Source organism: Rhipicephalus microplus, chromosome 6 (assembly GCF_043290135.1).
Source record: "Rhipicephalus microplus isolate Deutch F79 chromosome 6, USDA_Rmic, whole genome shotgun sequence".
NCBI classification, from domain to species: Eukaryota; Metazoa; Arthropoda; class Arachnida; order Ixodida; family Ixodidae; genus Rhipicephalus; species Rhipicephalus microplus.
Genome location: NC_134705.1, coordinates 189,820,934 through 189,844,192, shown reverse-complemented (window position 1 = coordinate 189,844,192; position 23,259 = coordinate 189,820,934). Strand labels below are relative to the sequence as shown.

Below are 23,259 nucleotides of genomic sequence, written 5' to 3'. Positions count from 1 at the left end.
GAGCTGGGCCACGAACCTGTATGAACGCCGCCATGTTGGATTTTCTGCCGGCTTGACTAAGCTTAGTGGCTTAATTTTAAAATGGGTTTCCTGCCTCCAAGATTGGAAAGCAAATGTCATATTTCAAGTTTCGGAGGCCGTGTCTGCTTTTATAAAACGCGGCACGGGACCCTTTTCTCGCCTTCAGTCAGCCGTAGTGGTCAGCCCTGTCATCATTGCACTGTAAACGGAGGAGGTGGAGCTGCACAGTAGTGGAGTGAATGTGCCTGCCACAATGACATTAGGGAGCTTTAGAATAGCGCACCGCGAGGCCTTGCGGTGCGGCCACTGCCAATGCGCATGCGTCGTAATGCGAGACGCCATTCGCGGCCCGCGAGGCCCGCAAAGTGTTGTGTGTGGCTTCCGTTCACTTGAGTTTGCGGTCGGGGCGAATGTTGGGACGAAAACTTCCTATTTAAAGAATTCCCTCATGCAGACGATCTCCGGAGCATGGTGGCGATTTCCGCAGCTGTCGGCAGCGGAGATCGCCACCGCGGTGATGCTTTTGTCGAGCATTTACGGTGACGATGCCACGTTGGCGCAAGTATGGGAAAACCGAATTGCTTCCAAGTGTAGTATAAGGCAAGGCAGAATCATGGACTTTTTTAAGCCTGCCTGATGCAATAAAGTTCATATTTCTGACAAAAACGAATTTTTCGGACTGTTCAATTTTTCAGATTTTTTTTTTCGGTCCCTGCCAGCTCCGAAAAATCAGTCGGCAACTGTATGTCTATTACAAGAATATTTTTCATTTACTTTGCTATAATTCATATTTTGTTATACTTCGTTTCTTTATATCGAGGCTTCAGTGTAATGGGATGGTGCAGTTTTGCCAGAACGGATGCCAACAGTGATGACTGCACGACATGCACTAATATTGATCCTGGATATGTCAAACTCAAAGGGCATTGCAAAATGCCACACCACTGCTAGTGCTTCCCACTGTTCACGTTTCATGGGACACCGACAGCACAAGCCTGCACTTTTAGATTATTGGTTGAATGGGTCCAATATGGCGAAGTTGCACCCCTTACGTCATTGGAAACGCTCACCTTGGGGTTCGGAGAAGACAGGAACCGGCTGAACACGCCGTCCATGAAATTGACGAGGGCATCCCAACGTATGCTGGACGGCGAGTTGAGTGAACAGTGGCCGTTCTCCGGTTCTTTGCAGGGCCGGAACATTGAATTGGACATTAAGGCAGTAATTAGCACACAAACTAGGCCTAATGATGAGACACGACCGGATGGATTTAACAGGGAGGGCTTTTAACAAAGATAATTTGATTGATGAGGACCATCTGGGTGCCTAAATATAAATGAAGCCACTGCATCCCCCATGCAGATCACATATGATCACCTCAGGCATGGTATCTACACTGCCACAAGGCTTTAAGAGAAAAAAAGAAGGCGAAACTTTTTATTATTGAAGAAGAGCAAACACTTGTTCCCTCATCTCAATGTCACTGACTTAGCTTAATGCTTAACGTAAACACCATAATAAACGACCATCAATAACTTAGCAACCCAAATACGTAATTTCTCATTGAAACATGCACGACTCTTGTTCTACTAGGCTAAGATGTGGCCGTGATTGTTCCTCCAATCTGCCAAATCAATTGTCTTTCACATATTCGGCTATCCCACCATTTATTTATTGACAATACCTTACAGGACTCAAAAGGGCACTGAGTAAGGGGGATTGCATAAAAGAGTTAGTAGTGAATAAACAGGCCAGCAAGGCAAAGGTTATAAACATATAATTAGCACCCAAGAACACATCATTATACAATATGAACGAAGAATGCAAACGGGTTATCCCGAAAAGCTTTGCGACAGCAGCCAGCAGGAGCAATAGACACACTGCAATCACTAGGAGCTACAACGTACCGCTTCCGACTTCGATTTTGGCTACAAGCAGCGTCTGTAGCCACTGGCTCACCATCTGGAAGCCAGCGATGGGGTTCAGCAGGGTGGCCAGACGAACGGCCTCCGTCAGGTCAACCCTGAATTCTGCCGAAAGAGAATACGACGTCTTTTAGCAAGGAAATTCAAAGACACATTTTTCGAGAAGGCTGAATTCATTCGGCAGAAATTAACGGGGCAGATTGCGAGGTAATGAACGGGAATGACGGCAGCCCATGCGAAAAAAGCACGGAGCGACGAAGGAAGCCCTCCTGGCGTTCTCAAAAAGAAAGCTCCGAGTGCATAGAAAAATTCGCTTAGCAACTGGCAACACAAATAGTGAAGGGAAACAAGAGTTGGTCCAAGCTATTATTTAACTGCCACAATCAATCAACCAACCAACCAACCAACCAACCAACCAACCAACCAACCAACCAATCAATCAATCAATCAATCAATCAATCAATCAATCAATCAATCAATCAATCAGTTTCGCCTACTTCCTAAAGAGACAGAGATGCTGAGGGTGAAATGTGCAGCTTGACAAGTTATCAACACCCAGAGAAATAGGTACAAGAGAGATTCATAAAACTTACTGCCTAGAAATTGTGCGAAGTTCTCGTCATCGTCAAAGTCAAGCCGAGCGTAAGCACAGGCCGGACTATCGTTTCTGGAAGGGTAGCCGACCTGTAATATACAAGGCTTGTCTCAGTAACATGCGCTGTACGGCACACAAGAACCGCGAGCGGCTATATAAACAAAGAGGCATTGCTGGAGAGTACTGCTACGATTTGGTACGAAGCCGCAGCACAGAGAAAATGCATGATTCACAGGTACACCGAAACCTCCACATGTCACGAACTTGGATATAATGAATTATCAATTAAAACAATGTCAAGTGAAGAATAGACTTGCAATAGATATTACGTTATGACTACACTTTTATAACGAATTTCCAGATGTAACAAACTTATTTGCATGTAAGACGCAACTTTGTTATAACGAGGTATAAGTGTATCTGTGGATGAATGCGATGCCTTTTCTCACTGTATAAGTTCATAAGGCTGCCATCAGAATTTCAGGAGATACATATAAATGCCAATAGCCTTCAACATTGGATGAGATGTATGCAATGCAACTGAAGCAGAGAGTGCTGGCAGCTGTCCTAGGAAGTTGCCGAGGGAAGGCAACTTCCTTCATTTAATAAAGGGAAAGCCTAAGGTGGTTCCTAAGAAGCAGAGTGTGACTTTTCCCACTAATTCTCACAGTAGGAAACAACACATACGTCACCAAAAGAAGCTTGAAGGACCCTTGAGCTTCACCTTCAAGAATAGATTTCGATAGGATAACTGGGCCTTGCGTGCACTGCATTTTCAATTGCTAGCCTAGCTTCTGTTCTCGGTGGCTGCCTCAACCATGTCAAAAGAGAACGAATGCCTGTGCGCGTTACGCTGGCTGTTTCAAAACTATTTCCAAAAATACATATTGCAAGTACAGTGGTGCAACACCCATCATGACATAATTCCTCCTTTGGCGAATCAGCAAAGGGCCACGTTCGTAAGAGAACACGCGCACGTATTCAACCGCTCGCTTTGATGGCGCTATTCAAGTTGACGATTAAATATGTCCGAGTGCTTTGCGAAAGGTTGGCCTTTAGGACACATACTCTCGCAATTGAGATGTTTTGATGTCTGGTTTGATTCTACACTTCTGCCACGCAAAATTACGCGTGCTGAGAAAACTCTGACTGCTGCATGACATTGGTGTCGTCTTTTTTACCGAAGCTGTTCACAGCAACGGTGGTGTTCTGCGATAGAACACCTGCTTCTCGTGCAATCAGTCTGTGCTTGCTTCTCACTTACACCAAAAGTTTTTCTTTTTTCATGTTTATATTATTTGCACTTTTATCTTTTTGCCCACGAACAATGCTCATTTCTCGCCCGCAACGAAGACGCCACCAACTCTGACACAGGTAGGTGTTTCTACTGAAGAAACTCTTAAACACTACTGCACTGAAAATCCGTGCGGTGCAGACAACCAGCGTACAGGTGCTACCAACTAGGTTCTCTTTGGCAAAGCTCTTGCAATGCCTTTTGCTTCGTTTCAGTGATATTGAGTGCTGTTGGAAGTGGCTTGAGAATGAATGAGTGGTGAATAATGTTAACTGGAATATACTGACACGTAAGTCTGCCATGCCTTTCACCTTTACATCTTCTTAGGCAATTTTATTTTTACTTAATAACAATAAAACCAGCTTCCTTTCAAAAGTGACTGCAGAAGTGATGCTTAAAATGATGCAAATCGTGTACTCTTTCTTCGAGGAAATCAATGAAAGCACAGCAAACAAGATGAAACATTTCGGAATACACACGGCATTGCGATGAAAGAAAGTGGTGACATCTCATTTGTAAATAATAATAAAAAGAAGCACTTAACTGAAAGTTTATTAGAGATGTTGTATATATTACGTATTCATTTTCACTCGGCCTTACGACTTAAACTACTACTGTACGAATGCAGGAGGTGGTCACATGTGAGCCAAACACTTTGACACTTGCTCCAGCTCGATCGCCGTTTTGCCTGGGCTGCTACTTGTCGTGATGCCTGGCATACGAAACCCAGAATCGCTGCAGAAAAGCTTACACAAAATTATTTACGGCTCGTGGAGGTCTGCCAGTGTTTTGCGTGAGGTTTAGAAGTCAAAGACCCTCGCCAAATGAGGGAAAAAAGTCCGAAACCAAGTGTAAAGCTATTCTTTCTAAGAAATTACGTTTCTGACATTTCGGAAATGTATGTTTGAAAAAAGAAAAAAGACGATGAGCTAGGAGTACAAAATTAATCAAAAAGGGTGCACCTTGGATATCTTCTCGGTGGCAACCTTGAAGAACTTCGGCAGCAAGTTGCGGACAATATCCAGGCAGGAGACATCGGAATGTCGAAACAGGGACGCCCACACTGGCAGAGTGATGGCATTGATGGCCTACAAATATAGTGTGACAAAGGGTGTGTGAATGTACAGTAGACTTTCGCTAACTGAAACCTGAAAGACCTGAAAAATATGTTCCGTTAAACAAGAGTTTCATTTACTGAAAGATGAACAGGCGTGCAGCACACAAGTACGGAACCAATCATTTCAGAGACAGTTATTCCATTTAAGCATGCAGTTCCGTGTAACGGGTTTCTGGTTAGTGAGAGTCTACTGTATACGAATGGTGGCAAGCGCTATTCAGAAACAAATAGCCTCCTTTGGAATGTTGGCTCAATTTCTAAGCGTGTAGGTAGTTGAGTATTCACAGCCAATATAAAATCACTGCAGTCTCTTTGCCCAATATCCTGCACAGTAGATGGACATGCACAATAAGAAAATGGCTGACACAAAGTTCACATGCTGTAGTGCAAGTTTTTGAAGCTTGAAATTTATTGTCCCATAGGTACAACACATGCATAAGCAGCAATAATGGTAGTATAAAAGCTGCAAATAGGCAGTTTGACTGGTGCGACCTCCCCGTACAATGACAGCAGCAACATGACAAGAACTTCCACTGGTTGCAATATTAAATGGAAACCCTCAGAGCTAAGTAATAATACACAGAGCCCACAGAGCAAACTGATTTGTGGTGCTCTTGTTGTCCAACTCTGAAAGCCCATCGATTACACGACTTTCTACATGAACGCGTTTCTCATAAACCTATGATCATAGATATAGATAACATTTACTGTCATCAAATAATACACATATTGCCAAGTTTCAATTAATATCCATGGCTACTGCAGGGGTTGCAGAGATAGGCTGTGGGCAACTATGAGGAGACAAAATTTGGCTCCAGTGCAGACACGCTTGCTTAATGTTGAATCATGCACTTAAGCAAAGAGCCACGCTCGCTGATAGGCAACACAGCTCAGGAGCAATCGGCCATCTCTAAGTATTATGAAGGAGCCCTAAAAGAGAACAGCTCTTTCTTTCAGCTGTTGTTAATGAGTACATTCAAACCTCATTATAACGAAGTTGCATCTTACACGAAAATAAGTTTGCTATATCCATAAATTTGTTATAAAGATTGATTTATAACACTATATTTTTAAAAGAATGTGCTTCATTTACTTTGTTCTAAACAATATTTCATTATTTCTGGATTCGTTATATTGAGGTTTGAGTGTGCATCAACTGCACACATCAATTGCATAGATGCGCCATGCACCACGTGTTTTTTCAAGCGACTTGAAACACAATGTGGACATTTTTCTATGTGCTTCCTTCGTCGTGCTTCAGAAGATCTTTGCTGTGGATGCTACCGAATTCGACAAGTTGTTCGGCAGGGGGCGTCCCCGTAGCTGCTCCAGAACCGACATTTTTGTTTGCTAGCAATGATAAAGGGTTCAACACGTATTTCAAAATTTGAGATTTCGACATTTTAATATAGAAACCGAACATTACTGACTTCAAAATAGATAGATGCTTAACTGGCCCCTTACTATGATTAATTGCTGTGAAAAATTCACATTAACATAAGTATTACCATGTCTGTTTGCCTTGGTTATGGCATAGAGTTTCCTAACGTTAACTAGAGGGTACTCTGGTGCTGCAATCGTTCAGCGACCATGGGAATGATGGGTAGTACACACATTTGCCTAGTCTTCGTACTTGCGGGTGGTGAATCGTACTTGCGGTTTTGTTTATTGCTGGTTACGGTTTTGTTTTGAAGGAAAGAACAAACCCTTTTGAACTTCGTGACTCAATTCAAAATGATAAGCCTAAAACAATGAGGTTGTAAAGTGCAAACGCTGAACATTTGCTAATTTATTTTTTGTGAAAAGATAGCTCTAAGCCACACGGACACACACGGAGCCAAAAGCAGGTCAGAAGTACGAAAATTAGACAAATGTGAGTACTACCCATCATTCCCATGCTCGCTGAAGCGCCGTGTGTTGCAGCTCTCGTAGACACTAGCGCCAGAGTTCCCTCTAATGATTGATTGATTTGTGGGGTTTAACGTCCCAAAACCACTATTTGATTATGAGAAACGCCGTAGAGGGCTCCGGAAATTTTGACCACCTGGGGTTCTTTAACGTGAGAGTTCCCTCTAGTGTATATTAGGAAACTCTATGGGTTATGGTGCTCCACCAATACCCAAAGGTTACAGGTTCGATCCAAACTGTGGTAAACAGTTGGGTGCTACGTACTATTGAGCAATGTCAGTGCATGTAGATGAATGCCAGATGGCCAAAATTCCCAGAGCCCCCCCCCCCCCCCCCTATGGCGTGCCTAATGATCATCATGTGGTTCTCACAAAAAGTCGCAAAAATTATTATTAACCCATTACCACCATCTCTTTCTTCCAACATATTATCCAGTGCCTTGGAATAAGGTTTTCGCCCTGCCGCGGTGGTCTAGTGGCTAAGGTACTCGGCTGCTGACCCGAAGGTCGTGGGATTGAATCCCGGATGCGGCGGCTGCATTTTCGATGAAGGCAGAAATGTTGTAGGCCCGTGTGCTCAGATTTGGGTGCACATTAAAGAACCCTATGTGGTCGAAATTTCCGGAGCCCTCCACTATATACGGCGTCTCTCGTAATCATATGGTGGTTTCGGGACGTTCAACTCCACAAATCAATCAAATCAATAAGGTTTTGAAATCTGACACAGTGGCAAGCAGGCCACCCCAACTTGCGGCTGAAGAGAATAATGGACCTTCCTGCATGATGTTGTGCCACAGACATGTTCCTCGTTCGGGAGCACGTCTCTCAAGATCGAGCCCTGTTTCGACGAACTGTCTCCCCCCCCCCCCCCTCCCAGCGCCGCCTTCCGTGCAGAAGAACCGTGCAGTTCCGGGGATAACGTCGCTTCCTCCGCCGAACCACTTTGCAGTTCCGGGTATGGCTACGTCTCCCACTCCGAGCCCGAGAACTGGTCTGAGAGAATGGACCAAAGACGCTATTTAAGGCCGAGCCGGCCCCATGTTAGAGATTTTGCCCCAGCCGACGTTGTCGTGCTGGCCGGCTCTGTACAAATTACAACCTGCTAAAGTAAACGCTACTTTTCTTCCTGTTTTCAAAACGGATTGCCTCCCTGTTTCACCTTCGGGCTAAGGCTTCAGCGAAGTCCGCTCGACGGCTTGCCGCTCTTCGCCACCGCTACCATCGCGAAAGAGCAAAATTCATAACAGTGAATAAGAGAAGGCAATAGGAGGAGAGAGAGAGTTACCTGGCTAGGATGCTGCATCAGGGATAGCAAGAAGTCGAGGTAGACAGCAAAGAGTTCCACTGAAGGTCGCTCAAGTTCCAGGCTCTGCACACCATTCATGAAAGCAGCGAAAACAAAAACCATGTGTAGCCTTTATTCTGGGGGGGGGGGGGGGGGAGGGGGAGGGGGGGCTGGAGGGCAAAGGCTTAGAGGCTGGTCTTTGGGACCAATAAAAGTGACAAAAAAAATAATTTTTGAAAATTGACATATTTAGTTTTTGCAAGCATTTTTTTATCTTTCTGCGAATTTTTACACACCAGGAAGTGGTCATTTTTTCATGTCATTCTAACTGTCCAAATTCTTGGTGCTGTTAACATGCAGGACCTGCTAAAAAAATGGGGAACCGACTTCCGAGGCTTCTTTATAATTTGCCGGCACCTCTGTTAGAACCTCCGCTACAAATTTATGAGCACCTTTATGAGGATTGCAAAACATGCGCACCATGATTGTTGCTTTTTAAAGAAGCTGTGTGTTTTCAGTTTTTTCCATTTTTCTCAAAAAAGTAAATTTACGACTGTTCAATTCTGAGGCCTCAATATCTCTGCAGCTAGGGCAGGTACAACAATAAGTCTTTTTGCAATAGAAATCCTGTATGTGTGTAGAATGCAAGTATAGGAGCAGAATTTAGAGCACAAACCTCTTAAATTAATTACTCATCAAAATTGTAACACCATTCCAACTGCTTTAAAATGAATTGTTCATTTTGCTATAAAGTAACCAATAAAGGCCTAAAAACAAGAAAATGTTTGCATACTTTCAATCTATAGTCATTACTCTATGTTGGCATATCTTAAATATCATTTTTAATTAAGCACTTTCTTTCTATGGCAGGCTTAAACAATAGGGGGTGAGCTTGAGTTATCTCAGGAACAAGATGAGTTACAGGAAACTAAGTATTTGAAATCATCAGAAAAAACTGCATAACCTTGTGCAGTTTGATCAAGATCACTGAAGAAATAAACAAAAAGATGTCTAAAACCAGTCTTCCCCTAAAGCAAAGCACGACAACAGCTATTTCTAAGCTGTCTGCCAACTTTCTCTGCATTAATTGATGACACTGCTTATGCAATAGTGCCAAAGTTATTACCTATACTCCACCCCAGTGCCACTATTCATCACAACAAAGGCTACGGGGCGGGGAGTAGGCAATCCAGGCACTCACACAGCAAAACAGCTCCAAATACCACTGCCTTGCAATAGGCCGGGTTGAGACATCTGGGATGGTTTGATTCACAATATGTTCTCCGACATCGATGCACAATATGTTCTTCTTCACATTGATGCGGTATGCTTTTATTTGCTGTATCACTAACCTCCGTTATGATGCAGCAAAGAATCTGTTCCAACACTTCCACTTTCTATAAATTTGGTCTCCAGAGTCAAAATATGCAAAGCCATTTTCATACAGTCGCCATCATACTGCGTGTTGCACAGGGATAACAGCTCTACTCACCCAGTGCGTGACACAGTTCTGTCCGAGGCTGGCTGCGATCGAGCACAGTTTCTTCATGAAGAGGAAAGCGGCCTCGCTCAAAGGTTCACTGGACGCAGACCTTCGAGCAGATGCAAAGAAAGAAGGAAAAGATACGTGGAAGTCAGGCGCAGAACTTGAAAGACTATCGCTTTTTTCTTGGGCTTACGTCAAGGCAGAGGCGACAGCGTTCAGTGTCTCCTGGTTGAACAGCGCCAGCAACAGCCTCAGTTCATCCTTCTTGGGCTGTCGATTTGTGGAGCGAAACAAGGAAGGTCACAAACGAATGAGAACCTTTAGAATGAAACCGCGTAAAAATATCAGAACCAACTGTAACTACATGTTCGTTAGTGCAAAATGCAAAGCATCCACTTAAGTCTTAGATGTCTACTCTCTCAAGTGACGCAACTGTGCTGCGCAAAGCATAGAGCTTTCTACAATATTTCTCAGAGCATATTGTGGCACTGCAACTGCTTAGCCACTTGGAGAATGATGAGTATAGTACACTCAAACCTCATTATAACAAAGTCACAATTGCCACGAAAATACTTATCTATATCCAAAAATTTGTTATAAACAATTAGTAACATTGTGTCTATGGCAAAGCTATTGGTCACTTACTTTGTTATAACCGATCATTCATTATATCCGAATTCGTTATATCTAGGTTTGATTGATTGATTGATTGATTTGTGGGGTTTAACGTCCCAAAACCACCATATGATTATGAGAGACGCCGTAGTGGAGGGCTCCGGAAATTTCGACCACCTGGGGATCTTTAACGTGCACCCAAATCTGAGTACACGGGCCTACAACCTTTCCGCCTCCATCGGAAATACAGCCGCCGCAGCCGGGATTTGAACCCGTGACCTGCGGGTCAGCAGCCGAGTACCTTAGCCACTAGACCACCGCGGCGGGGCTATATCTAGGTTTGAGTGTACATGGATTTGCATATTCTTCGTGCTTGCAACTTCGAATGAACTCGTGCATTGGTTTATTGCAAAGTTTTGGCTATTTCTTGATAGTTTGTACAACATGTTGGCCAACGCAGTCGTTTAAAAAGCTGCGCTTCCCTTGTCTCCTACATGGGTCCCTTGTGAAGGGAATTCGGCATCTGTATTGAAAAATATTGATACCAATTTCCAGAATAGAGTGAAATGTGGACTCAAATTCTCAGATATAAAGTTCTTGTTGCCTGGTTATGCTTCAATGCATGGTGACCACATGGGTGGCCAATGGAAGAGGTAATTGAAAGCAGCCATGTCTGTGCAACTCATGTACAAACTTTGAGAAAATTTTCAAAATAAAAAAAGCACACAATATTAAGATAGCCTCACACACAGGTTGAGCCACCTAAAAAAGGACCAAAGGCAGCGCGTTTGAAACCCCTTCACAAAAGTCTACGCGGCAGTTACAGGGGGAAGAAGGGGAGGGGTCTGGACTGCCATTGGCAACGCTGTTCTAACCTTCTGTCCGAGCACTTGCAGTAGACACTCGGCGGCAAGTACGCGCAGGTTCCTGTCCGAGAGGAGGTAGCAGAAAATGCGGGGCAGCAGCCCGTCCGATTCCATCACTTCCTTCAGGGGCGTCCACTCCATGAAGCCCGCCATCGTGAGCAGCGTGGTCTCCGTCAGCTGTCGGTGCAGGGACAGCTGCGTGGGACGAAATAGAGCCAAGCGCACCGGCTTCAACAAAACTGCTGCACAAATGGAACAACTTCCTCTACCATGATTTGCTTCATACCTGAATGATGCAACCCAGTTCATCTCTCGGTAAGCGGAACTCCTGTTAATTGGAACACGTTTTTCCCGTCCCTTCAGGTCCCGTTTATTTATAGTATGTGTTTAACATAAGTATACAAATATACATTGTTCAGGAAGTTTCATCAAATATCAACCAAGACTGAGAGTGAGATGCGGGCAGGAGACCAGCTGCATGTCGACCAGAAAAAGTTTCCACATACCAAAAACGTGAAAATGTCAGCTTTTCGGCCGGCTGAAGCTACTCTGAGTGAATAAAGCTTGACTAGGTAAAGACCCCAAACACGTACTCACGCGATCAAGGCTATGTAGAAAGAAGCACATAACTTCCAGTAGAATAAACTTTCCATTCTAGAAAGACATCCTATCTCACTCTCTACTTCTCCAGTCGTGAACCTAGGGCAAGGGTTTTCAAGCATGTTGGTGCCACGGAATCCTACTAAGCTATATTAAGTGCCAAGGAGACCCCCCCCCCCCCTTCCTCCAGCGAGATTTCTTCATTTTTATTTTCAAAAAATTCAAATTAAAATTCCGTACAGCGAAAAACTCCAGGAGTAAGCTCTATGCTTGACCTTCTTGCTTACGTTAACACACAATCGTGCTTAAGAGATGAGCATAGCGTGCAGAACACGCGGGACCAATGGTGGTGGTGGAAAAAACAAGCGTCAGAGACGCAGAGCCTCGGCATAGCCGCGCCTATCTTCAAATAGCCAGAATGCGCACGGTGGAAATGCAAGGCCTCCAAGATTTAAGCCCCCATGCATTTCATTTTCAAAGTCTGGCTGGATACAAACTGCTGGGATGATTTATTGTGCAGGTAGGGTGTATCTGTTACGCACTGATATGTGCCTATTGACATTCGGGCATGAAAAATGGAAGTTCCCTAAATAGAGCACACCTCGGGACCCCCACCTGAGGGAGTTGAGTGGGCAAGTGCGGAACTAGGGGAAAATTTATTAGTGGCTGCGGTACCCCAAGTAGGGGCCGGTGGAAACCACTTTGAGAACCTCTGACCTAGGGGAATGCAAGTTTGTATTATTCACTGGTGAATATAAGGTCGATGTTTGATTCGAGTGAAGGCGTCTTTTTTTCTTTCGAATGGAATCGGAAAGCCGTCGTAAGATGTGGGATCGGCATAAAACTGCGCCGTACAACCAAGGTTTTTAATACGTTATTTCTATGGGGATTTTTCCGGGACCGAACTCATTCGTCGCAAAATGCGGGTCGTCGCAAACCCAGGGGATGAATAATCAAAGTTCTACTGCGCGCGTGAACGCACTAAATGGAATTTGTAGGCAACGAGTACTCACCTCTTGGTTGTTTTCGTCTGCATTCTGGTTGTCTCTCTGCAATGCACATTGAAATGACAATGTTTATAAAAGTATTGAGAGTCTACAAGTACAAAAAAAGAAAGTAACCATGCACAAATGTGCATTTTACGCGCTGTAACCCCACCAGCTGCCTGCTTCACAAGGACGAACACAATTGACACAAGGTCACAATGGACACAAGGTGAAGCGTTTTAAAAGAAACAAACAGTTGGAAGTGAATGCCCAGTGCCCTTCATACACTCCCCTCATGTGCTTTGTGCTGTTAACCCTTTACTGTCGAATGTCGCGAATTTGCAACATACTGAGAAACTTCGAGCAAGCCAGTCCCGAAATGCGTGCCACCTTTAATGTGTACTTGTCAAGTATTCACGAGGCACGTAGCTTTCAGCATGAAAAATCTATTGCTGTCTCGTCTGAGACATTTTAAGCTAGAACCAATTGCTTTGGAGCTGATGGCGGAGAGTGTGAAGCGCGTGCAACAGCTTTCACTTCGCTTTTTTCTCGCCTTAGTGACGCGAGTTCTATCTTAAATAATTTAGTTTATTTGGTGTGTATGCACCCAAGAGGTGGCACACAACATGTTACGTTGTTCTGCAGTACGTTTTTTTTTTGTTGTTGTTGTTGCAAGGTCCTCGCTTCTGTGGCATATGAAAAATTTGCGACATGCATAAAAGTATGCATTTAAGTTTCATTTTAGTTAATTTAACTGCGGAATCATTTAAACGTTGCAACTTAAAGCTAGAAAATGAAAATAATTTTTATTTTGTTTGGCACTATCGTAATTCAGAAATAAAAGGGTTAAGAATTCGTAATGCTTGAAATATTCAAACTAATATCGCGGCATTCAAATTCCCTTCAATTAGAATTTAAGTTATTGAAAATATCGAATTACTCAAAATGAACAAACAGATGTAGTAGTCTGCATAAGACCCACTGATGATTGACTGATATGTGGTGTTTAACGTCACAAAACCACTAAAGTCCCCTGTAAATGTGGTTTCACTGCAGTAAAGAAGTGCAAAGCCGTGAAAGCACCTGTTCAGGTGTGTACTATCTGCATGTAATCTCCGGTAAAGATGGTTTTACTAAAACTGCGATGTGCTAAGGAGTGCTGAACCGTGTAAGCACCTATCCAGAAAAAATCCACACTGCCGCAAAGCCCCACTTCAAGGTTAATCAACATATTACCCTCACATCGATTCATCATTTTTCAAGTTTCAAACATGCGTACCCATATACCTGTATGTTTACCTGTATGAAAATAACCTACATTGTATCTATTGCAAGAGTATTCATCATTTACTTCATTATAACCAATATTTCATTATATCCGAATTTGGTATATTGAGGTTTGAGGACGACGAGGTCTGATTATCTGTGATCATTGCTCCTATAATAAACCTGCGCGCGCTGCTTTTCCGCCTATCTATTGATGTGATGCTTCCAGGCATAAACCAAATGTGGGAAGTTAGCACTGCGTCCATGTCATTTTGTCCTTTGTTTTGTTTCACAAGTGCGCTAAAATAGTTAACTGAATAACCAACACGCCAGGCCTACGCCTTGTCTTTACTCTTCTGCTTCCACAGCCAAACAGTTTTCCATTTCGTCAAGTCGTAGCAAATACCGCTGCACACTCACCAGGTCTCGGTACCGGCTGTAGTGAGTCTCGAGCGTGCGCACGAAGAAGCCGCATATCTCACGCCGCTCCTTCACAAGAGCCTGGTACAGGTCTCGCCGGCGTGCTCCCTCCACCGTCTGCAGGTCCACCACGTCCTCGGCAAGCCGAAGAAACGTCAGCAGCACCAACTCTTTCTGCGTCTCCTGCGCAATCATCAACAGCGCGGTGACGGTCCCAAACGGAGGTCGACATAGACAAGACCGTGAGCAGTTTGTGAGGTTTTACAAGAGTGAAAGCTAGACGTAGGTAATCCACTGAGCTGAGAAACTTGGAAAGATAGAGACCCGAAGTGATAAGGCATCGTCATGCAAATGATGCCCTTGGAGCCAATGTTCCTACATTGAGACATATCTTGGATTGGAATTGAAGATTCATCATCGCCCCAAATACATTTTCGTCATGCACACTTAGGCATTCGTCATCGTTACAATTCGTCACATTGTTGTTTAAAGATTGCCTCTGGCAACGTTCCTGGTTCAACAACTATCGTGTTGAACTCATGAGTCGCTCTAAACTCCAACGCTCGTTCTTCAAGGGCAACAGTGATGCCCGACGCAAAAAGAATTCTCAACCTTCATGAAGACGGAAGCGCAGAGTTCAACTGTAACTTTGATACAATGTAGAGAACAAGTACATTATCTGCATAGCTTACTGCTTCAGCTTGATAACTTGGATGGCATTCCTTTGTTAACATTGCCAACCAAATGAACATGTCAAGGATTAAACCTTCCCCGTTTAGCTTCTCAAGCGTTCAGGTTGCAGGGGAACAATACACCACTAACCCCGCAATTAAAGTCTGAAATGCTGGCCACATTGAATTGCTTGACAAAGAGATTACCACATCCACACAATCAAATCGCTCTTCAACCCATGCTCGTAATATCCTATTCAGCGATGTCATCATTTTTTCAGGAAACCTTCACGTTTTTCATGTTTAGAAACATTTTTTTTCTGCATAGATTCTCACCACTATGCAATAAACTTGAGTTTGACTTTTAACAGCCATGTTTAAGTCATGTTTAACAGCCTATTCCTGTAACGTTTTTGTCTTGTTGCTTTACCTACAGTACTGCTAACTCCCAATGGTGCTAGTTTCTGCATACAGTCACAGACAATATACACATAACAACATCAATTACCTTATATAACCACATCAGATAGTACATCAATCATTCTTATGCTGGCCACCATACTCATACTAGGTGAGAAACCAGCAAGCCTGGTTAACAACCATTACGACCCACTGCCCCGCTTTAACGAGAAAATGGTACGCTATACAAAGCACACCGCACAAAAAAGCTGCACTCTCAATCACGGAACACCTGAATGTACAAACAGCACAACCTAGAAGTAGTTACAGCGTAATACAGAAGCGAAAAAAAAAAAGGATAGAAAAGAGCGCTGACTTTCAACGATGATTTATTAGCGGAGTGGTGTACATATATAAGCGAAAAAAGAAGAGAATGAGCATGCGTAGAAGGGTGCAGTTAACAACCACTGTGGTGCAAAGTTACCAAAACAGAGAAACTTAGAAGTAGTTGCACTGTAACTACTTCTAGGTTGCCCTGTTTGTACATTCAGTTATGATCTACCACGTTGCCCACTGTTTTGACGCTTCACGGAGTACCAACAAGCTTGTTGCTACACCGTGCCGACACAGAGGCCTGACATCTTCTATGTGTAATCGGATGCGTACCCCGATAATGGCCAGGTCGTTCAGCTCCTTCATAAGTTGTGGCCACTGCTGCGGCCACTCCCGCTTGATCATCTCCACAAGCAGCTTCGCAAGCGCGTCCTTGATGTGGGCCTGTTCCACGAGGAGGTGGTCTGTGCCCTGTGGGAAAGTTAAACTTTGAACCTGCCCATACAGCCAACACGGCTAGACGATTTATCAGGTGAGGCAGATTTATTTATTTATTTTTGTTTATTTATAGGGCCTGTATTCAAGACCTTGAGCTGCAGTGGGTTAGCAGTTTGATACCCTGCATTTGAGTAATAAATGACCACGCTGACAAGCAAACAGAACTGATTAAATTCTGTCAGTGTGTTAAGCAACAACTTAACTTCGCGTTAAATATTTAGTGGGTGCTAGAAACTTGAAACATTAGAGACACAAGCATAAACTATCGTACATCAGATAAAACTACAAAAACAAATTATCAGATATAATGGACATTGTATATAGTGGCGCTACTTTCAAGGCAGAGGTCACTTCATTGTAACGACATTCAACTGTAATGACTGAAAGAAAAAAAAAAGTCTCATTTTACCTAAGAGACAGATATAGCTTACAGCTCCTTGCACATTTATGTTGCCATGTGAAAAATGGCTGCCGTCCCAGCATGTGTGTTTTTAAGGATGCAGAAAAGCGTTCATACATCGTAAATGTCTGTCTAACGCAAGATGTAGTGGCTTCATCTGATTGACAGAAATCAAAGCACTCTCGCATCAATCTTTTGTAAGGCACAGCAGTGTTGAAACGGGGAACCGATTTGAACAACGTCACTGACACTTCGCACTGAAAGTGTCCCAAGGCTCCAAAAGCACCTGATTTTACCACTACTTCTCTTGCTGTTGCAACAAAAGCAAGCAAACACGGCAAAGTCAGATCAAAATGGAAGCCACGCTGTTACAGCACTACGAACATGTTAAATTAAAAAGCTTGGAGTACACTGTTCAACGATTGAAAAGCAGCAACCCGGGCTCGGTAATGGAGTACAGGTTTCCACAGAATTCAGTTCCTGTCATATTACTGTAATTTCGACCCAAACACTTAAATCAGAGCGAACGAATCAGGTTAAACAGATTCGGCCAAATCTACATTTCGGCCACAAATATGACTGCTAAGGCCAGATTTGTAGTGACACAATGCAGTTAGCATCTCGAGCAACTGTGAATATCAGTAGTTACAAGACCATATTTGATGTTTCATTTCAATTCGTTAGTGGTCTACATAATCTGCAAACGTCCCTACTCCATTATGAGTATGTTCACTTTGGACCAGCCATGTCATAATGCATGCATGAGCTTTGCTTGTTAACAATTACAAGACTGTGTTGAAAAAAAATAATAATAATTAGAGAGTTGAATACAAAGCCTCGTTAATGTTTCAGCATGAGCGAGCGTACCTCGGCCATCATCTTCATGACGTTGTCCTTGATGAAACGTTTGTCATCGATCGCCATCATATTCCAGCGAAACCTGCAGGTGATAATTTGGCAATTTCAGCTAGTACAAACTGTCAGAAAACATTGCCATTTCTAAGAAAATATTTCCCGGAGCTCATATAAGGTTCATTTATGAAGGAGATTTGGGGCTGTGATTCCAACATGTTGACACCTATCTCCAGCACGATTAAAACCTGGAAGCCGATTCATAAATGCAGACTTGCTGTTGCACAATTATCCGTTAACACATGGTGACCGCACGGCGGTTGAGAAAATACAACACATGGAATAAAAACAGTTATGTACAGGCAGCGGGTAGCAAGAAAGAGGTTTGTGGATTGTGTGTTCGCGGTCCGTGCATTAAGATGTCACAGCAAGTGAATACAAATAAGAAAGGGGAAAAAAAGAAAATTCATGAACCATTCTACTGTGTGAAAGTGAATTACCAGCAATTATGTGTCACACACGAATTTGTTTCCCATTAATTGTTTTATGAGTTTTGATTTTATTAGCCTATGCCACTTTAAACCACTTCCACGTCAGTCTGTGTGGGACAGAAAAGGGCCACGCTGGTTAGTTATGTATGTATTTACTTTTTCTGCTCATTTATTGATTTACTTTTTCCTGTTTAATCTTAGTGGACTAGCGGAGAGTAGTGGAGTCTGCGCAATTTCTGTGGCACATACCTCCCAGGAAGTTTTCTGTCGAATAGCTCATTGTTCACAATGTAACAGTTTGCTCACCGAGTTAAAATTTGATTATATTTCTTATTTCTCATGGGGTCGCAGTCATGGTAACCAATTTGACCGGTTCGCCAGTTGCTGTTCAAGCTCATTCCGGGTGGCCACAGTCACTTCTTTAAAATTTGAAGGTGAAGGTCCGTTCATGACAGTTTACTCATGATTATGTCACAGTTCCACGATCAATCGTCTAAATTAAAAACTACAACTTTGCTGTAAAACATGACTGCTCACTTGATACAATGCTCCACGAGCTGTAGTCCAATATGGCGGACCAGAGCAGGGTTACCCTTGGCCGCAAGCACAAAACCACATTTTGCACAGAGCGGAGACGTTTCCTTGAAATCTTCATAAGCCTGGGCAATAGAGAGAAGTAAAGCAAATTCATGGCATCTTGGTTTCAGAATGGGAGAAGACAGTTGAAAAGCGCAGAAACTGTCCTAAAAATATGCCACCATCGTTTGATCAACACAAACGAATTGAGCCCCTACATCCGTCTATTTCATGACCGCTGATGCGATCCGAGTGCAAACAAAATTGGAAACGTGCATCCGTGGCATGACTAATCCTGGGTGGACATTTAAAATGAAACTATGAAAATGGAATTGCAAGTGAACAACTCCCTACAAGCAGCAATGCCCGAGAGCAAAATTTAGAAGCGGTTCGAAGTGATAAGAAAGCAGCTGTAAAGGTACGATTATCTGCAACGCACTGATCACTCACTGGTCGGCTCTATGGCCCCCACTTAGCTGATTCCAGAACGTCTGATTATTGAGGCAGAGGCAGCCCTACCCCTTCCTCGTGCTACAATACCCTCTCCCTTTCTTTCTACCGCAGCGTCTCCGGCATGTGGAACAAACATGGCTTTCATTCATTCACGAGTTGATATTCTCGAGACTGTCTCTGGGCAAACTTCCTTTCGTTGGTTCAGGTGACCCCAATATTATTTCAGCAGCAACACTTGGTCTGCACCAATCTTTGAAGGAAGCTCGTGAATGCTTCCGATTCTTCCGAGCCAAGATAAATATCTAACAAAATGAACAGGAACGTCAACCTCCACAACACTGTCTTTTGAACTAATGTGGGTGGGATGGATAGAAATGAAAACTGAGGAGATTAAACGAATATGCAAGAGAACGAAAGGTATTATTTTTGGTTAATGCCCTAGAAATTATGAGGCTAGAAGTGTGCATAGCTTACATTGCACAATGGACTGGAAAATTACTTATGTTCTTACGCAGAAGAAATCATTGAGATGTTTAACACATTCTCAGGTGCTCCTGGAAGCCTATTTGAATTACCCTTGAGTAAATTCTGAGCACTTTGGCTTTTCTGCATTACTCACCAGCATTATGCTAGATGAATGCAGGCTTCAAATTCTGATTTTCAGAACCTCGCGAAGCTATTTAGGTGTAATTGCCCGTGCCAGCATGCTTACCTTATGGCAACACGGCTTAAAACACGCCTAAAACATTTTACTCGTAACTTTATTGCGCTACTTCGTGGGACACATGATTCGACCGAACGCTCAACGCAGTCAGGAAACCAGTCACAGTTGTGAATAGATCCGTATCTCGCAAAGCAGAACGCCAAAAGACCGAGAAGGGCGGCTGGGAAACGTAGTTATAAATTCACGTTACTTGTAACAAAAACGCCGGCACAGGTCATTGCTAGCGACTAGAATCGCTGCGTTATAGAATAGAAGACCATAGCTGCATGAGAAACGCCTTTAGGTCCAGAGTGCGCTATTTTTTGGACCGAAATCCACACATCCCGCGCACCAGAGAAGTTTTCTATCACACGCTGTTAGTTTGAGCACCGCGAAAGAAGAAGACATCGAAACTAACGTGGTAGGCCTCCACTCTCCGCTCCAGTGTTGTCGTGGCTGAAACGGCGGCTTCCACGCAAGCGATAACACTTTTGCAGGCCTCTTCGACGTCCGACATCCTGCTAACAGTCAAAGTCAAGCCAGTATACCGTTTTGCCGGCTCAAAACATCGTTGCGGCGGTGAAAAACGTCAAACTCGTTGAGCTACGCTCGGTTGTTTTTTTACTATGCGCAAACTCAAAATGGACGCCATTAACAGGGTTGCTCGAAGGCACTGTGAACCACGCCAAATCACGCTGCCCCCGATTTTCAAACGCGCGGCCGTAAAATTGTGTCTACTCAGACTATGTTCGAGTTCACTATCACTCAAACGCTAACTTGTGTACACAATTTTTTTTTTGCAGAGACAGCGTTTGTGAAGCAAGTGAGTTTGGTCAAACGGCGCAAGTGATGATAAGGAATTTATTGGGGGACTTTAAGTGATAACTCTCATTAACGTCTCCTAAGAAATCTAGAAGGCATTGCTCTCTTTGAGCGCATTTCGGCATGATTCGCAGCCACAATACAAGATCTATAGGAAAGAGTAGTTGAATAAACAGATGCTGTTTATTTGTGGTCATACTTGTTAAAATTTTCATCAAAGGCGGTCAAGTTTATGCGGCGCGACGACGTGTAGTATGCACTGATCCAAGTGAAATATCGAAAGTTCAATCCAATATTTAAAAAAGTGCGCGCGCCGTACTGATGACACGGAGGGCCCTGTGTTCGTGCAAGACTGCCTGCTCTCGTTTTTAGCCGCGCTACGCGATGCTCCCGTTGTGTGCGTTAACCAATTTCTAAACAGCTGCGCGGACAGGATAGTACTCTAATCTACGTCATCATCACGAGTCCCATCGTGATGATGGCATAGATCACGTGATGATGACACATCATCTGTCATCATCACGTGCTCTCTTCCTCCTCTTGTTCTCCTTCTTCACTCCCAGAGCGCGTGCGCTGATTTGTCAGGCGTGGGATGCAATAACTCTTATGGGTGACAGAACAATTACAGAGTGAAAGAAAGAGACAAAGCGATAGATAGAACGATAGGGGAAAAAGTAAAACATAGAGATGAGATAGAAATAATCATGTAAGGCGAAAGAAAATGGAAGGAGCGAGAAAGAGAAAGAAGTATCTAGAGAGAGAAAGAAGGAAATGGAAATAAATAGCGACAAAAAGTGGACATAAGAAACAGAGAAAAAAAAATAGAGAGCAACAATACGCAGGCCGCACGCGGTCAGTGATCATGAAACCGGAAAACTTGAAATTTACGTGAAAAAGCAGTTGAGTATTCATGGGTATATCCTACAAAGCCAAAAAGGGAACTAAATCATAAAAAGGTGATCGGTGTACATGCCTCGCAACAATTTCATTCTACCGCAGAAACATTAATTGAGGTATTATTATTGTGATGGAAGACTATGCCTTGCTTGTTGGTTTCCACAACGTGCAGCCAAGAATGACCACGGTAGAAAAAAAAAATGGGGGGGGGGGGAGCTCAGTCAGCCCCTTCCCCCAACTTTTCTGATTAAGGGGTGGGCTAGCGCCCCCCTTGCCCCCCCCCCCCCCCGGCTGATAGACCTATGTTTATAAGCCTTATAGTTAAGTGATGCCGGTTGTTTCTATAGGTTGTTGCTAGGTTAAATAATGTTAAGTTGTTTCTACGTTGATTTTAGCGCCGAGAGATTCGCCTTTAAAGCATGGACATCACAGACACGACACGAATGTCCAAACTTCAGACGTAGATACTCCCGCCGAAACCAAGTGCTCGCACCTCTCATATCTATACGGACACGTCACCGTTGGCATGTACGTGTTCCATCTCTCCGGTTTCTTTGACTCAATGCCGTCGCTTGACAGCCATTTTGTTGGGCTAATTGTTGTTTTCTTAATTTCAAGTGTGCCAGAAGCGGGGATTCACGCGATTGGCGTGGCACATAGCCGTTCATGTTCGTGATAGATTTCTAACATTACGATGGGAGCGCCTCTTGTCTTGATGTCTTAGAAGAAAAAAATGTGTGTTTAGAAAAGGTTAATTTCGGCTAGTACGTCACAAACAATTGGACATGGTGTCGGTACACCGAGTCATAGACCGTAATAAACACACACAACGAGTGTTTTCCGAATGTTCGAACATGGCATCCGAGATTGCGAGCTTGCGGCAGAACCACGCCGCGCGCCTGCAATCTCGGATGCCATGGTTCAACGCTTTTCGCGGCGAGATTGGGCTATATGTAGCAGCACCAGGTGGCAGTACATGGGTGTTCTGTGGCAGCACCGTCCCGCGCAAGTGTGGTACACGCGGCGGCGCTTCGTTGCGTGTTGTCTTAGCTGATTATCAGCGGATGAAATGCGTTGACTACAGTCTACTGACATTATCTACGCTCTCCTCGTCTGAATCGGTGTACGACGCCTATGCAACGTCAACTTTACCCGCGAGTAAAGCGCCTTCTGCCTTCAATACGGACGCTCGCCCTGGGCGACTTCACGATTTCGCACTAAATCACGCCTTTTCTGTGTTGTTTGTTCGTGGTTAGCTTGTGTTCCGCCTTCCACTGCTATAGCGTGACTGAACTACATATTTACATCTTCGTCATCTGCACACCACAAAGAGAAGGAAAGAAATATCGTAGAAAGCCCACATATCTGCATGTGCGATTCGTTCAGTACCACCGTTCGCACCTTATACGCTTCTCTCTCTCTCTCTCTCTCTCTCTCTCTCTCTCTCTCTCTAATTCTGTTCACCATGAATGAAATGTGGGACAATCGATAAGCCTAGTCAGGAAAGCTTCCTGGCTGACGGCGCTTTGCGCTACGCTGCGTTTTCCACGTGTACGGGTATGTTCGTGCAACAGTAAAAATATAAAAATCTTATATAAGAGTTCAGTAGGAAGTTTCCATCGATAGGTTACGTGTATGACGACCGGTGCTACAACAAAGTCCTGGTTAATGGGACAAGCACTTTTTTTAGACAAAAAAAATACCACTGCCTTCCGTCGGTCACTAATAATGCCACACAAACGCTGAAAACAATGTAAAAAAGACGAAATTTTCAGTGAAAT

The 23,259-nt window shown here is 43.7% G+C and overlaps 1 protein-coding gene across 1 annotated transcript in view; it reads right to left on the bottom strand.

Moving 5' to 3' along the window:
• Positions 1-20,412, bottom strand: part of Ranbp21 (exportin-5-like protein Ranbp21) — a 56,657-nt gene extending 36,245 nt beyond the window's left edge. The window contains exons 1-14 of the mRNA XM_075867306.1: positions 20,178-20,412; positions 18,565-18,686; positions 17,552-17,624; positions 16,120-16,257; positions 14,384-14,566; positions 12,725-12,760; positions 11,121-11,306; positions 9,824-9,900; positions 9,637-9,736; positions 8,145-8,228; positions 4,798-4,923; positions 2,540-2,630; positions 1,929-2,051; positions 1,092-1,204 (exon numbers count right to left, since the gene is read on the bottom strand). Of these exons, the coding sequence (XP_075723421.1) occupies positions 1,092-1,204; positions 1,929-2,051; positions 2,540-2,630; positions 4,798-4,923; positions 8,145-8,228; positions 9,637-9,736; positions 9,824-9,900; positions 11,121-11,306; positions 12,725-12,760; positions 14,384-14,566; positions 16,120-16,257; positions 17,552-17,624; positions 18,565-18,686; positions 20,178-20,276 (1,551 nt within the window). The 5' untranslated portion in view covers positions 20,277-20,412. The remainder of the gene's footprint in view (positions 1-1,091; positions 1,205-1,928; positions 2,052-2,539; positions 2,631-4,797; positions 4,924-8,144; positions 8,229-9,636; positions 9,737-9,823; positions 9,901-11,120; positions 11,307-12,724; positions 12,761-14,383; positions 14,567-16,119; positions 16,258-17,551; positions 17,625-18,564; positions 18,687-20,177) is intronic.
• Between the last annotated feature and the right edge of the window lie 2,847 nt (positions 20,413-23,259).